At 42.7% G+C, this 16,780-nt stretch overlaps 1 protein-coding gene across 1 annotated transcript in view; it reads left to right on the top strand.

Moving 5' to 3' along the window:
- LRP1B (LDL receptor related protein 1B) overlaps nucleotides 1-16,780 on the top strand; it is a 3,634,433-nt gene that overhangs the window by 1,022,936 nt on the left and 2,594,717 nt on the right. Inside the window, exon 7 of the mRNA XM_085647014.1 lies at nucleotides 11,773-11,935. Within this exon, the coding sequence (XP_085503140.1) occupies nucleotides 11,773-11,935 (163 nt within the window). The remainder of the gene's footprint in view (nucleotides 1-11,772; nucleotides 11,936-16,780) is intronic.

Raw genomic sequence — 16,780 nt, 5'->3', positions numbered from 1 at the left:
TGAGAATATTTTTGGGGAGTGATTGCTCTGATTACCTGGTCGCAATATGAACAGAACGATTAAGGCAGCTGTTAAAGGACTCTGGACTGGCTCTTCTTTTCGGAAAATTTTTATAAAAAAAGGACACAAGGGGCCAGGTTAGTGATAACATGACACTCTAGCCCTTGTGAGGGTTTCCAAAGGGACCCTCCCAATGGGATAAAATAATATTAACATTTTCTGTTTACCCGCTGGGGTCCCGTTGGATCACTAGAAAAAGTAGGAAAAAAATGCAGACCTCCATTTTGTTTAAATCCCCCCTGTGATCGTCCAGGGTCGAGGGTTTTTAAAGTGTGGGGTGTACATGCAAACCCCCCCCCCCCGACATGTTGTGGCTTCTGGCGCCCATCCCACAGGCCCGATGTAAATGATTAGCCCTGGGACAATGTAATAATATTTTCTCCCTCCCCACACTTCTCACAGGCAGGGGGACTGCTGTTCTTCCCCCCCTCCCCCCCCCCCCGTGGCCGGAGTAGACAATAGAGTGCTCCTGCTGGGCAGGAGCTAAAAAATGCCGGCTCCTACAGCATTCAGGGAGATGGCAGAACCAAAGGGGTCTTGGGGTTTCCCTCATGGCCTTAATGCAAAACAATAAAAGCTGGGTGCCCCGGGTGGGACAGATGCACTCCACACAACGTGCATGCCCACTCCTGCAGATTGAGACTGCAGGGAGCAAGTGGGGACGCAGGGGCTCCCCCTGCAGCCCTCAATTTAACGAAAAAATTTAGCTGGGAAACTCTCAATACAAAAAAAGAAACTCAAGAAAAAAGGAAGCGGCACTGCTGCTAATTAGAAATCCATTGCTGCAAGCCAGGAGTGTACCATTATGCAAATGTTTGGCTAATTAGCATATTTATTCCTGGTTTGTGGTGCTCTATTTGGGAAGACGCCCACCAACATGTTTTAAGAATGTTGTGGGGGGGCTGTAGATAGTGCAGTGGCACCTCAGGAATCATTAACTAACAGCTACCTTTCAATAGTGAAAAACGAAAATGGCTGTATTTCATTATCAGGTCATGTGACACACACCAGTACATGTCCTACCTTTTACACACACTGCACCCTGCCTTGGGGGTACATTTGGCCTCCATGAGGCGCACCTAACATGTAAGGAAATGGAAGGTTAGGGCTGGCAAGTGGGTGCACTTGCCAGGTCGACATGGCAGTTACAAACTGCCTGCCAGACACTACAGTGGCAGGTCTGAGACACATTTACAGGGCTACACCTGTGGGTGGCACAATCAGTGCTCCATGCCACTAGTAGCATTTGATTAACTGGCCATGGTACACTCAGTGCACTTTTGCTAATCAAATACGACAATCATAGATAACCAATCATAATAACAATTTACACAGGGAGCACTTGCAATTTGACACTGATCTGTAGTGGCAAAGTGCCCAAAGCATCTAAGCCAATGAAAATGAAATCTAGCATACTGTCAAAAATACAGGAGGTAGAGGCAAAAAATCAGGCAAAACCCCTCCTAGGATGCCAAGTCTAACACATGTATATTGATGTTGTCATCCTTTGACAAAGCCAATAGGTCTTCCTTTTATAAATTGCTGTGGTGATCCCTTGACAAAGTCAGAAAGCCTGACTTTTTAAAATTGGGAAATGGCCTCTGATATAAGTGAATTTATTATGCGCAGCCTTCTCCCTTTTGAGAGGAGAGATCTCTTGGACAGGTCAATCCCACATCAAAACCTACTTTGAATTCTCCTTGGAAATGTTTTTTTTGCACTGTTAGACCAGTCATCCTTAAAGCGGTCTTTACCCAAATGTTTTCTTTTTGCCTTTTATTTTTGTGATTCTATTTGATAGCCTTAGTACTCTGAGTCGTTTGCCACTGCTAACCAGTGCTAAAGTGCATGTGATTCTACCCTAAACATGATGATATTGGTGTATGCCTGAATGGCTTATTTGTTGTGCTGGTAAGTCCCTTGTTAAGTGATATACCGTATACCTAGGGTCTATAATTCAAATGATACTAGTGGGCTGCAGCACTAATTGTGCAACCCACAGTAGTAGCCTTTCAAAAAGTTGTCTCAGACCTGCCACAACAGTCCCTGTGTGTGCAGTTTGCTGCCACTTCGACACAGCATTTAAAACTACTTGCCACGTCTTAAATGCCCCCTTTATTACAACTAAGTCACCCATACAGTAGGTCCGACATAGCCCTAAGGGTAGGGTACCATGTAAGTAAAAGGTAGGACATTTTCCTGTATGTTTTGCATGTCCTGGAAGTGACAAATAGCTTATTGAATTTTTCACTACTGTGAGGCCCACCCCTCTCATAGACCAGCACTGGGAATTCCTTAATATACTTTTATGCTGTAATTCTTGATCTGAGAGGAGTAGCTTTTTCATGTTTCATATGGTTGCAATGGTAGTGATAAATCCTTCTCCCTGGTGAAGTTGGATTTAACATTACTGTTTTAGAAATGCCACCTTTTGAAAGTGTAAGGAACAATTGATGGACGGAATGCAGAACAATGCAAACATTCACCCTCAGTCACAAAGATCTGGGTTTAGTCCATCGTTCTTTTCCTCACCAAACCACACCAGTTTGTACCCAGCCATACACAAATCAGTCTAGACATTGTTCCTCATGGGAACAGTCCAGCCCTAACAGCAAAGCCAGGTACTCCCTGGACCACAAATAAGCATCCTTGGATGAGTTTCGGGGCATCATCCCTCATCACCCATCCTAGCTTGAATCCAGTCGTGCTGTGAGCCCGGGTCCCACGTCTGGGTATACCCTTCCCACTTAGGGTGACAAAAGCAAAAGGAACAATTGATGGACGGAATGCTGAACAATGCAAACATTCAACCCCAGTCACAAAGATCTGGGTTTAATCCATTGTTCTTTTCCTCACTGCGACACCCCAGTTTGGACCAAGCCATCTACAAATCAGTCTTGACCCTGTTACTCATGAGAACAGTCCAGCCTGAACTGCCAAGCCAGGTCCTCTCTGGACTGGAAACAAGCCATCTGGGACCGGTTTCAGGGCACCACCCCTAATCAGCCAGTGTAGCTTGAATCCAGTGGCAGAGTGAGCGCTGGACTCATGTCTGGGCATAGCCTTCATACTTAGGGCAGCAAAACCAAAAAGGACAATTGATGGAAGGAATGCTGAACAATGCAAACATTCGCCCGAGTCATAAAGATCTGGGTTTAATCCATCATTCCTTTGCTCACCATGCCACTCCAGCTGGGAGATGCAGTTACGATTGAAGATAGTGTTTCTAAACCTGAACTGGTGTATAACATTGTGAAGGTATCTCTGCCACTTCCTGGAGACTAATTGTGGTTGTATGGGTTCAATTGATCAGGTTGTTTTTCTTTAGCAGGAGTGACATCCATGCAGTTATTAGGGTCACTCAAGTGCAAACTGTCTAGTGCCTCATAATTTGTGGGAACATTTTGCAGTGGAATATTTTGTGTCATTCCATCCTTGCTAGGGCTGCCTGCTGTTGTATTTGCCCACAACACCCTGGTGGGACTCCTGGTCCCAGGGTGCACTGAGAACAGGCTCCTGCTGAAGCTGCTTGGGGGGAGGGGTGGCAATCACACACTTACAGCACTGCCTTGTCCCCTGCAGCACGGGACATTATTCTTGGTGGGGCTGCCCGCTGTTTTTTTCACTCACAACACCCTGGTTGGACTCCTGGTCCCAGGGTGCACCGAGAACAGGTTCCTGCTGCAGCTGCTTGATGGGAGCTGTGGCCATCGTGTGCTTATAGCGCTGCCTTGAACCGCCGCAGCACTCACGCTAACTTTGCTGGGGCTGCTAGCTGTTTTCTTCACCCACAACACCCTGGTGGAACTCCCAATACTAGGGTGCACCAAGAATAGGTTCCTGCTGCAGCTGGTTGGGGGAGGCATGGCCATCGCATGCTTATAGAGCTGTCTCGAACCCCGCAGTACGAAATGCTATCCCTGCTGGGGCTGCCTGCTGTTTTCTTCACCCACAAAACCCTGGTGGAACTCCCTTTCCCAGAGTGCACTGAGAACAGGGTCCTGCTTCAGCTGCTTGGGGAGACATGGCCATCGCATGCTTATAGCGCTGTATCGACCCTCACAGCGTAGGACGCGTGCTGGCTGAGCCCAGTGTGTCCATGCCCGTCGGACACTGGAGGAGGCTGGGCTGGGCCACCCTCTTTGCTCTTGGTTTGGTCTGCCATGGTTATGCACAAACTGATCGCAGTGAACTTTGCATTTTGTTGCATGTACCATATACTTTTTTGTCCAAGTATATGGCCTCTACTGTTCTAGATTAGTTGTGTCGAATTGACCATGTGCCTATGAGTTTGTCCAAACCCTGCTGACATATAAATGACGAATCACGGTTTATAAGGTGGTAATCTTCGCCCTCAACTCCGCTCCCTTGTTTATGTGATGCCTGGCAATCTTGTCAAAGGCCTGAACAAAAAAAATGGGCAAAAGCAGGTCTAAGGGGCCCCCTAATAGAGTCCTTAAGTCAGTTAAATGGATTGCATCTAATTCGGCTTTGAACAGTACAGTTGATGATACGCACACGTTAATTGAAGAAGTTGAAAGTTTACTAAGTGGCCATGATAAATTGCCTAATGCTAGGTGGAGAGTGGCTAATATTTATTAAAGAAAAAAACAGAGGAAATCTTCATCTATGTCTGCTCTATCTTTAACACCTGTTCAAAATGTTGACAGTAATGCTGAGACCAGAGACATTATCAACAATGAGCTGGTTGCGTACAATTGTCCAACAGTACTGACTAACTCTGTCTCTAATGCTGGACAAACTGTGGCTCCTGATATTGATTTGAGCCTCCTGTGCATTTGAGCTCTCTTAATTGAGAATGTCGATAGTGTCTGTAATGGTGATAGTGTTGACACTGGCATCTTTTCTAAAGGGGAGGCTGAGAAAGGAAATGAGAACTGTACATTGAATACTGATAATCACCCCAATCTAACTGAATTAAGTGAGCTCATATTAATTATCAAGCAACAAGTTACAGAGGTGTCACTACTGAGAGCTACTGTAGGAACCCTTACTGAACAACTTAATAGGACCCGCCCTTCTGGTATAAGCAGAGGGAATATTGAGAACATTATCTCCCGGCATTATAATAGAGCATAGGCAGCTAGGGGGCTCACATGCTCAATCGCAATCTAGGCGGGTAGCAATTCCCAACGCCCCTAAAATATGCCTTGATCCTATGCTACACTTTAATAACAAGAAGCCGCCTCCTCCTAAACCCTGAGGGGTTACACCAAGGGTTATACCACCTGCCATTGTATGTGCTGATCCCTGGGATCATGGTAGAATCGCAGATCAGGGCTCGATTATAGGATAAGCCAGGGTGACACTGCCTTCCCAGATGGCTTTAAAAGGAGTGTCATGTTTACACTCACATGGGGGTGGGGAGCGTGAGGAAGAGATTACCAGGCCCAGGTTCCAGAACAGATGCTAAGGCCATTTGAACCTGTGCAGTGTGAGCAGAAATCATGTTTTTATTATAAATGTACCCAAACTGGCACCTGCAACAGGAGAAACAAGTGAACCTTTAAATAATAAAGTAATCCATTGGCTACAACAGGTTAGGCAATGCCACTCAATCATAAGATCTGATATAGGGGCTGCAAGTCACTGCTCCTTAAGCAAAAAATACGATTATATTATTCTGAAATTAGTTATTGGGAACATAGAGGATGGTTTGGTCAACTTGGACCTGCGCATCCTACCTCCTAATAGATCTATGATCCAGTTCAAGCTCTCTCTACCCAGCAAGGCACAGGCATCTGAACTAAAGAATGGGAGATCAATGGTCTGTCGATTGAGTAATACCCATAATACACTATACAAAGGGCAGACAGAATCTGTGGCTGTTTCAATATGACAGGTACAGGAATTGTCTTCCAGTAGTGTCCAGAGTATCTTGTCGGAGATAGGCTCTCACCCATCTTACCTTATAGATCCAGTACAATCCATCATGACTAGCATGAAAAGTAATGTGGGAAGGCAATCTCTTGCACCTATAGACTCAGCACAATCCATCACGGTTACCGTGACCAATGACGTAGGAAAGCAATCCCTTGTGCATCGAAAGCCTATTAAGAACTTGGGGCTACTGTCCTGGAATTTAGTGGGCCTTAAGTCTAAACTTTATTTGTCAGGAGTGGGGGAAGTTTGTTGATAGTTATGATCTATGTCTTTTCCAGGAGACATGGGCCACTGACAAAATGTGTAGAGTCGGCTTTACTAATTATAGTGTAGAAGCAGTATTGTCACCTAAGGGCAGTCCTGCTGGGGACTTATTATTTAGATCAAGTCCTATCAGAATATTAACATTAGAAAGTTTGAAACAATTTTCAATAACTTACTAGCCCTGAATATCAAAAGTACTAATATTAAGACCTCAGTGCTTTTGGTTAATATTTACAGCAGATTTCTTCCCCAACATCCGAATATCCGGACTCCACTATTATATTGGTCTTTGACGAGTTCCTGGAAAGGGAAGGGGCTTCCTATAATTTAGTACTTGCTGGGGATTTGAATATTGCTTTTGAACCTCTAGAAGCAACCATGAACATCTCAAATGAGGAGGATGCTGATTGGGCCATTCCGTGTTTGAGACAAGACAGGCCTGTTAAGAATGTGAGGGCTGCATTTCTGGTTGCCTCTCTCACTCCTAAATATGGACTTCTTGTCACAATGGGTGCTCATTCTCTGACAAAGAACTAAGACACACATTCAAAAGAGCTAATTGTAATACTAAGATAGATTACATCCTATTTGATTTACTCTTCTGGCGCAAACTATCGGACATGTGGGTTACTATATAGTGACCATAATGCCTTAACACTAGAACTGTCTGATATATTCATCTCATCACAGTCAATCCCCGAAGGAAGTTTGTCATATCCAATCGTTCTTAGTAACGATAGAAGGAGGGTTAAATGGCCCAAGATTGTAAGGAGTGAAAATATCCTGGTGCAAATCTAAAATATTGCAGCCCGCTCACTGGTAGACCTGAGTAAATGTAGTATGCAAGTACAACCCTCGATGGATAGATTGAATAGACTTATGGGGAAGATCAAAAAGTTTTTTTTATAGGAAAGGGAAGGGCAAGGTAATTAGAACCAATAATAATGAGCAGTACGATGAGTGTTGCAAGGTACTCAGAACCGATGGTAGCCATTAAAACAGGCCTGAGAAGTATGGTAGCTTTAAAAAGGAAACAATATAAATCAATTCAAAATGATGCAAAAAGAAAATGGTGTGAGGGATTCTGGAGAGATCTCCTTACTGTAGCAAAAGCCAAAGATAGTAAACAGTTTTGGCATTTAACAGCTAAAGGATCCAACAACCTAACTACAGAAGAAGACTTCCACATACAGCCACAGACCTGGGTTAATCACTTTAGCGTGTTATATGCAGGGCTAATGGACTTAAGGCCAAGTACTAGTGAATTATTCTTTGTGATGTTTCCCAAAACAGAAAGAGAGGCAGATCCAATTAACTTGACTATTGATGAAACACAGACAGCACTTGTCACGTTGCAAAAGGGTAAAGCTCCAGGTCTAGATAAAATTCAAGGTGACTTTTATCTTTCTAAACCTGCAATCTGGTATATGATTCCTAATCATAGTTTTAATGCCATCTTAAAGGGTGATGATATTCAAGATTCTTGGTTGGGTGCAGATATAATACCCTACTTAAAAAGAGGGGTACAAACAATCCAGCGAAAATTTGGCCCATAAGCCTGATAGATACAGCACCAAGATTATTTGAAGGCACCTGCTAGAAAGGCTTCTAGACAGGATGAGGGAAGGGAAGATATTGCTGTCCCTGCAGGCAGGTTTTAGAGAAAACTTGAGCATCATAAACCAATTGCTCCGGTTTTTAATGATTTTATGGAAATATGCTGTAATTAAAAAGGGAATGTGTACGTTTTGTGTTTGTGGAACTGTGTGCCGCATTTAATCTAGTCACCCAAGAGAAACTATGGGAAGCCCTACACAAGATGGGGATCCAGAGAAATCTATTGAAGATATTTATTAGACTCCATAGGGATAACTATGTTCAAATCAGGTTGGGGAAGGAAGGTGGGCTGACGGATCGCATAAGGGTGAACAGAGATGTGCGCCAAGGGTGTGTACTTGCACCTACTCTGTTCACCTTAGATATTAATGGATTGGTTGAAACATTAACTGATAGTAAAGGTGATCCCCCTAAACATGCTGACCAAGCAGGGTCATCCTTGCTTTTTGACGATGATACCTTACTTATTTCTAGGACGCCGATGGGGCTCCGAAATCTACTGGATAGGTTTTTGGCATCTTGTGGGGAATTTGGGCTGGAAATAAATGCCACAAAAACTACATTTATGGCATTTAACCCACAAAAGTCCTATAGGGGCATGATTAGATTGGGAGCCACCCCAGTAGAACAGGTGAATCAATTCAATTACTTAGGGGTCAGACTAACTAATTAATTATTGTTGGCTGCACAAATTGCAAAGAGCCAACTCTCACTTCAACATGCAAGCTCTGCTTTAGTAAAAAAAAGACTGAAAATCTCAATCTACATGCCAGTTGCCCCAGTAATCCAAGTGTATCAAGCCAAGGGTATTGGAGCGGCATTGCATGGCGCAGAGTTATGGGGCCAGAGCAAAGTAGGGGCTATTTAAAAAACTGAGAACATTTTCAGGAGAACAATTTTGGATATCCCCAAAACGCGCCTAGACTTGGGACTTAAAAATGTAACACATGTGATTGCCTTTATGCATGCCCCTTGCTTATTAGATTCGAATTTGTTTAAGTTACTCATCATTTCCCATGAGACAATCACTGCTTGATGTGTGACTCAAGTACATAAAGAGCTGGATGTACAGACTGGACTTGAGTGAGCTTTGGACTAACCCTAGTAGTATACGGAAAAAAACCTTAGCTAATCTTAAAAAGAGATATTGGCTTCATGATAGTGAAATATGGCTAAATAAAGAAACTGCAGGGGAAATATCAAGGAGGTTTCTGAATTTTAAAGACAACATGTATCTACATGAGTTCTTGAATTATATAGAAAACCCTACTAGAAAAATCCTTGTTTTAAACATTCAGATATGGTTTCTTGCCAATAAATGGTTTCTGTGGAAAATGGAAGGGGGTTAACATTTCGATCACTTGCCCCTCATGCAAGGCCGATCATGAAGCCGGAAAACATTTGCTGCTCTTTTGTCAAAACACACTCAGATCAGAAGAACTTGGCTAATTTCCATAATCCGCATTTTAGCTGTAAACCACTTAAAAGATATTATTCGAATCCTTAAAAGTGATTGCACAGAGTGGTTAATCTTCACCGTGTCCAGATATTTGTTACATGCCTGGAGGTTAAGAAGCAGGATGCTGAAATTATCTACTAACCACTGAAAATGTTTATTAAATGAGCAGTTTATGATTTTATATATTGTTTAATTAATGGGTAATAGATTTGAATAGATTTTAACAGTTTTAAACGATAGTAAGGATATTTTTTTTGTGATTTAATAATTAGATGACATAGGTCTACTAGACAATGAAATTGTTTATAGCAATTTTTTCACTAAATAAAATGGGAAACTTGCAGCACATGAAACTTTATTGAGTATATTTTTCAGTGTATGTGATATCAATGTTGTCACTTGTTGTGGTATTGGACTTGTCTTGGGAATTCACCTAGTAGTTGTGCACGTTTCTAATTGTTTCTCCAAGTCAAATTGTGTGTGAGATAAATAGTCTAAATGAGCATTAATAATACCATGTTTGTATAATTTGATGTTTTTCAAAAACATCAAATAAAGATATTTCTACGACCACTATTTAAATGTTTGCCAAAAACTGGGAACGGTAAATTATGTGACACCAGTGAAGTACAAACTATACATTATGCAATTAAGTTCTGATGCATAATTGGCAATACAGTTAAAGGGCATCTGTATTACTGACATTATGAAGACAAAAGATTAATCTCTTTGACTATCACTTGACGCTTTAGACAAATATTAAACATATGTGCATTGATCTTAAATTTCTGACTTATGGGATTTGGTTGGATTCAAATACCCTCCCAAAGACGTATTGTTTTGCAGCAGTTTCAGTGGCAATGATGTTTTGAAAGCTATAGCTAAGGGTATTGTTGGATATCGTTTTACTGTCTTACAATACTCATGGCTCATGATGATGCATTCTAATGTTTTCACATGCATTTCAGTGTATCTTGCACACCTTTATTTTTCAATGACCGATATCTGATTTTATTAGTGAGGTTCCTGGTATGGTTGTTTTTGAGGACGACATACATGTATTTAGTTAGCCAGTAACTGAACATGTTGAGGCCTTGGAAAGTGGTTGAGACTTTTTAAGTGATGGATGTGTGATTAGAAACATTCATATTCAGAGTTTGTGAAAGGAAGCATTGTAGAATCTGTGTTACAATTAAATATAGGGGCCAATTGCGATGGTCGGAGCCTTCCGAGCCACACCGTAATGGGCCTGTCTGATTCCTTTCTGACCGCCTCTTTTTGATGGAGGTGGTCGGAAACGAATCCGACCAGTCATTCCAGCTGACTTCTGATGGGCTTGGAGAGCCGGTCCACCAATCGAAATGCGGCAAGTAATCTCATGGGCGGGCCTTTCCGCCCTTGAGAATATGATGATGGATTCCAACTTGGTTTCCATAACGGTCTGTCCGACATGGAAACTATTTTGGAAAAATCTTTGGGGCCCCCATCAGGGCCCCCTTGGGTGCACAGCCTCCAATTGGAGGCAAGTGCCCCCTGTTGATCCCTGCACCTTGTGGCAGGCACCTTTACGTGCCTGCCACGGGGTGCAGGGATGAACGCACCTTCCATTTTACTATGGGAGCATGCATTACAGCCTGTTTACAGCATGAAAGCATGGTCCCCAAGTAAAATGTAGGAATGTGACAGATCAGTGTTCAGTCGCATCCGAATGAGGCGGTCAGAACCACCGACCGGGTGTTGTTCGGTCCCATGACCGATGCGGTATCGGGGGAGAAGTGATTCCGCCCGACATCGTAATGAAGGCCTTAGTGTTCCTTAACATGAATTGGTGTATAAAATTGTGGAGGTATCTCTGCCAGTTCCTGGAAACCAATTGTGGTTGTGTGGGTTTCATTGATCAAGGTGTTTTTGTTTCACAAGAGTGACAACCAAGCCATTATTAGGGTCACTCAAGTGAAAACTCTCCAGTGCCTTGTAATGTATGGGAAAAGTTTGCAGTGGATTATATTGTGTCATTTGAAAGGGCCTGCATCACCCTTACATAAGTTTTGGAGGCATTGGTGTCCTAGAAGTGGTGCAATGAAATTTTATAGATTTCACTGCACCACTCCTATGACCCTTTCTTGGAGGGGAAAGCACACCCTGAATACATTATACCTGATGTAGGTATAATGTAGTGCAGGGTTTCATGAAGTGAAGCATCTGCGTAGATGCTTCACTTCGTATATATGTCACATTATTTACGCCGCCGCGGCGTCACAAAAAGTGACACAATGGCAGCACAAAAGTGACGCAGGGGCTCATAAATAAGGCCTAGAATGTCTGTGTTTAAATGATTTGAATCACCTTATTCATTTGAATTTGGACTAAGTGTCTATTTGAACAATAACCCACAAATGCAACTATAAATATAAAATGTTACTGTTATGAAACCAACATAATTATAACTTTGTTTTTATTTCTGTTAGATATACATCAAATGGCAATTGACTGGCTGACTGGAAATTTTTACTTTGTGGATCATGTCAGTGACAGAATCTTTGCATGTGATCAGAATGGAAGTGTTTGCATCACATTGATTGACATTGATCTTCTCAATGCAAAGGCAATAGCAGTTGATCCAGTAGCCGGGTAAGCTTTGTTTTAACACTGATATTCTCAAATAAATGTGACATGAACCACTACAAACTCAGCAAATTCCCAAGGTTCATCATATTTCAGGATAATCACTAAATATAATACCTATTTAATCCATTGTATTTAAATATGCGTTATGCAGATACTCTGAAACAGTTGTCATGATCCAGATCTCATGGACCCCGATTGGACATCCATAACATGAACCGAAACCTGTAACTAATCATGAGTTTTTCTCTGCTATAACAAACATATAATAAGTGCATTTCAATTAAAATTGCTCTGATGAAAATGTTTCTGAAATATACCAGTGCATTTGTGTTTTAATATTGCTATGTTAGAGGATTTATTTTCAATGGTGATCAGTGTAGGTCCAGGAGGGTAACCATAAGCTGTGTTAATATTTTTCATGTATAATAATTTCATAAAACTATATTTTATGTGGATATCTCAAAAATAACAAGTACTTCTTGTGTTCTTTTGTACATATTATACCTGCATTTTCAGACTGTGTTTTGTCTCTCATGATTCTACCTCGTCATCTCCCAGTAAGGAAATGTTATTGCATATAAGGCTTCTGATGGAAGCCTATTTCATGAATAATTAGATCAAAATTAGGTCACTGACATTTGTGACATAACAGTTGGAAACAAAAGTTGTTTAAGATTAAGAACTATGTTTAAGCTTTACTATTCTCACTCCAATCTACGCAACAGTAGGAAAAGTGCTGGACTTTGAAGTGGCTTGATTTAGGGCCTTATTTAGATTTTGATAGACATTTGACTCCATTTTCCTCCATCACAGTGGTGATGGATATCTAGTCCAGCGAAATATAAATTGACGGTAATGTAACTAAAGCTGTATTGGTGCATACAAGTGTAAAGGCATCTCTGCCACTTCCTAAAGACCAATTGTAGTTCTGTTGGTTCCATTGATCAAGTTGTTTTTGTTTTGCATGAGTGACAATCATGCAGTCATTAGGGTCACTCAAGTGCAAACTGTCCATTGCCTCATAATGTGTGGCGAAATTTTGCAGTTTGAGTTACTCTATGCATTGCCATGGTTATTCAAACTGGTAAACACTTAGATTTATTATCTTTCTTATTGGGTCATTGCTAGGCTTGAGGGTAGCCCCCTTCCGATTCATTGTTTCACTTTCATAAGTAGTTGTCTATTAAAACAAGGATTTCTGTTGGAAATTCTTGTGGGAACAGGTAATTACAAAGCACCCTGTCTGGCGCTTTACTCTCAGTCCTCTCAGTACACGGGTACCCCACCACTTCCTGAAGACCAATCGTGGTTGTGTGGGTGCCATTGATCAAGTTGCGCATGAGTGACAACTAAGCTGTTATTAGGGTCACTCAAGTGCAAACTGTCCAGTGCTCCGTAATGTGTGGGAACATTTTGCAGTAGATTATTTTGAGTCACTCCATGCATTGACAAGGATGTTTAAACTGGTAAACACGTTGGTTTATTATTTTTCTTCATGGGTCATTGCTGGGCTTGCTGGATAGACCCATTCCGATTAATTGTTTCAATTTCATAAGGAGGTTTCTATTAAAAGAAGTATTTCTGTTGGAATTTCTTGTGGACAAAGGTAATTAATTACTTATCTTAGTATTCTCAGTACACTGATACCCGACCAGTATTGGTAAGAGTAATACAGAAAAAAATGTTCATTGACAAGAAATAACAGTGTCTAACAGCTTAGTTTGTATGATGGCTTCTTTTATTCACACATGGACAACACGTGTTTCGCACATTCTGCATTTCTTCAGAGCATGTGTGTACATTATCTCCTTTGTATATGTATCTCAATGTCTGGTTTAATCTTATAGGTTGTTTTCTTCCTTTATTGTAACAATTGGTGCCTTTGTAAGTGCTTGCTTTATGGTTCTTAATTAAACTGATTGATCCTATTTTATTCAATGCTCCTTGGTACTGCATTCAGCTCCCTTCTATTGACTTCTTAAGGATTGTGTTTCTTTCATAGGCCCTCCCTCACTTCTAAATCAGTGCTATTTTATTCTGAGGTCTAGCTGTCTCCTTGAACTTCATAAGTGCCCCATGATGAGGGAATCACATTCCTCCTAATAGCCTTCACCTCCTTGGAAAAAACTATACATACATGTAAGTGGATGTGTAACTTCTGCAATAGATCTGAGAATGGCTGTGTGGGAGTGGGTGTATGAAAGGTTCTATGGGGTTGTAAGTGAGTGTGTGTGAGATTCTGTGGATGATACCGACCATGTCATGAATGATGTAATATGTGGGGTGATAAGCAGTGCATTGAGGGGGGGTGTGAGTTATACTTAGCTCAGCTCACTATAAATGCTGAATTTCTGTGTTTTTTACGAGTGAAACCTGAACCTAGCTATAAGGTCCCTGTAACCCTTGTTTTTTTCCAATGAAGATATATATATATATATATATATATATATATATATATATATATATAGCCACCATGCCGAAGCGTCTACCTATGTAAATAAAGAAAAGGAAATTACGCACCTACTTAGAGTCCATGTCCCTATCTTCGTTTCCAATTTGGGAAATACAGCAGTGGGAACTCTGGTGTTTTTTCATATATATATATACATATACATATATATATATATACATATATATACTATATTCCCCCGTTATAGTTAGTTCAGATAACTATAACTCGCCCGTTCGCAATCCACTGCTCATGACGTCACATATTACATCACTCATGACATGGTCAGTGGCATCACTCATGACATCACTGATGACATCATCCTTGTGATAGAGTGGCGGTCGCGCAAGTTATAGTTATCTGAACTAACTATAACGGGGGAATTTCATTGGTTTTTTACGAGTGAAATATCCACCTAACTATAACCTGTGTGAAACCTATGGTTTTTTCATTGAATTTGCAAGGTTTTTTAAATGCTAATTCCTAACTATAAAGTGTGTGAAACCTATGGTTTTTTCAGTGAATATATATATAGTATATAACCTGCTGGCGCTTGCCAGTAGGTAGTTGTAGTTAGGACCTCATTTCTATTCACAAGCGTTTTTTGTTATCCCAATAACTTTGGAGTCGTTTGATGAAGCTTCGCAAAATTTTCAAAACTAGTGGTCCGCTGCATCAGCTCCTGTCTTGAAAGTTTCAGGATGATTTGTCAAGCGGGGGCCGAGAAAAAAGGGGGTGTCCCAAAACACATTTTCCCCATGTTGAACAGAATTACACCAAATAAGGTAGCCCTTGGTTCAGAAAGAGCCGCTCAGTAGTTGCTGAGAAATTAAAGAAAGGAAAAATGTATATATCTGAGCACCGAGGAGGGTTTGCGAATCCTCCCAAGCATGAGCTTCACTCTGATTGTCTGCCAAAACTCCAAACCAGGTAGTGTTGGCAGCCATCTTGTAACCGAGTCACAAGAAATCAGTAGAAAAAAGGTTAAAAAACAAGAAAAGGGGGCAGGGTAGAAACACCCTGACCCCCTAGGCCTGCTCAGGGGGTCCCACAAGGACCCCCAGGGCCAAAAAAAGCATTTTTGTTTAAAAGAAATGGCAGAATTCACGTTGGGGTCGTGAATCCCGCTGAAATTTTAAAAAATGCAACCCCATGCTGCCCCGGGGACTGCCACGTCCCCAGGGCTTTTTTAATTGTATGCGGGGGGCACGTGGCCCTCCCACAGCCCATGGGACTGCCACCTCCCTGGACTCTGTTTTAAAAAAAATAAGATTTGTGTGGGGGCAAGAGCCACGCCCCACGCCCCGGGGACCACCACCTCCCCGGGGCACTCTTTATCCAAATTTGGGGGTCTGTTACGGACCCTCAGCCCTTGGGGACCACCACCTCCCCGGGGCTTTCAAAATGAAGGGAGTGGGGGCTGCGCGGCCCCCTCCAGGAGCCCTTGATGGCCCTGGGGACTGTCACCCCCCAGGGCCGGCTCCTGCAATGTATCGGGGTGCCCACCCCGGGACATTGCTGTTTGCTATGGCCGGGCGAGAGCTGTGCGGCTCCCGCCATGCCATAGCAAACTCTGCTTTGCTTCATTGAAGCGAGATCAGGGAAACCTGCTCTCGCTTTAATGAAGCAAAGCAGATGATTGCTTTTGGGCAAGGGGAGCTGCATGTTAGCAGCTCCCCTTGCTCAAAAGCAATGCCGGCTCCTGCAGGAGGCGGGGAGACGGCGGGACCGTGCTGGCATTGGGGCTCCCCCCACAGTCCCCAACCATGATGCCAGGCCCAGGGGGATGGGGTCCCGGGGCCAGAAGTGGCCCAGCAGGGGGGGCAAAACGGCCCCCCTCCCTCAATAAAAATAAACAAATAAAAAAGAGGGACAGCCCCGGGGGATGGGGTCCCAGGGGCCAATAGATGCATCAGGAGGGGGGCCACACAACCCCCTCCTTAAAATATATTTAAAAAAATATATATATATGTGGCCATACCCCAGGGGATGGGGTCCCTGTGGCCAAAATTGGCCTCGGGAGGAGAGCCGCACGGCCCCCTTCCAGTTTTTTTAAATTTTTTAAAAGGGGTCAGGCCCTGGGGGATGGTGCCCCCAGGGCCCCAAAAATACGAAAAGAATGGGGGGCCCGTTCTAAAAACTAAATTTTAAAAAAAGCTGGCATCTAGCCAGAGGCCACGCCCCTTTTGTCCACCACACTGCAAATGCGCCCCCTGGCACGTTGTTAGCTGGGGAATTAATTCCCCTTGATTACAGCGGGACCCTGGGGGCCAACTAGCCCACCAGGTACCGCCAGTTGCACCACAAAGCTGTATTGCAGAGAGGTGGTCGGAGACCACACCCCTTTTTACACCACTCTGCAACGCAGCTCTGTGGCAATAACTGGAGGTACCTGGTGG

Source organism: Triturus cristatus, chromosome 3_2 (assembly GCF_964204655.1).
Source record: "Triturus cristatus chromosome 3_2, aTriCri1.1, whole genome shotgun sequence".
NCBI lineage: Eukaryota > Metazoa > Chordata > Amphibia > Caudata > Salamandridae > Triturus > Triturus cristatus.
This window is presented reverse-complemented; position numbering and strand designations above follow the sequence as displayed.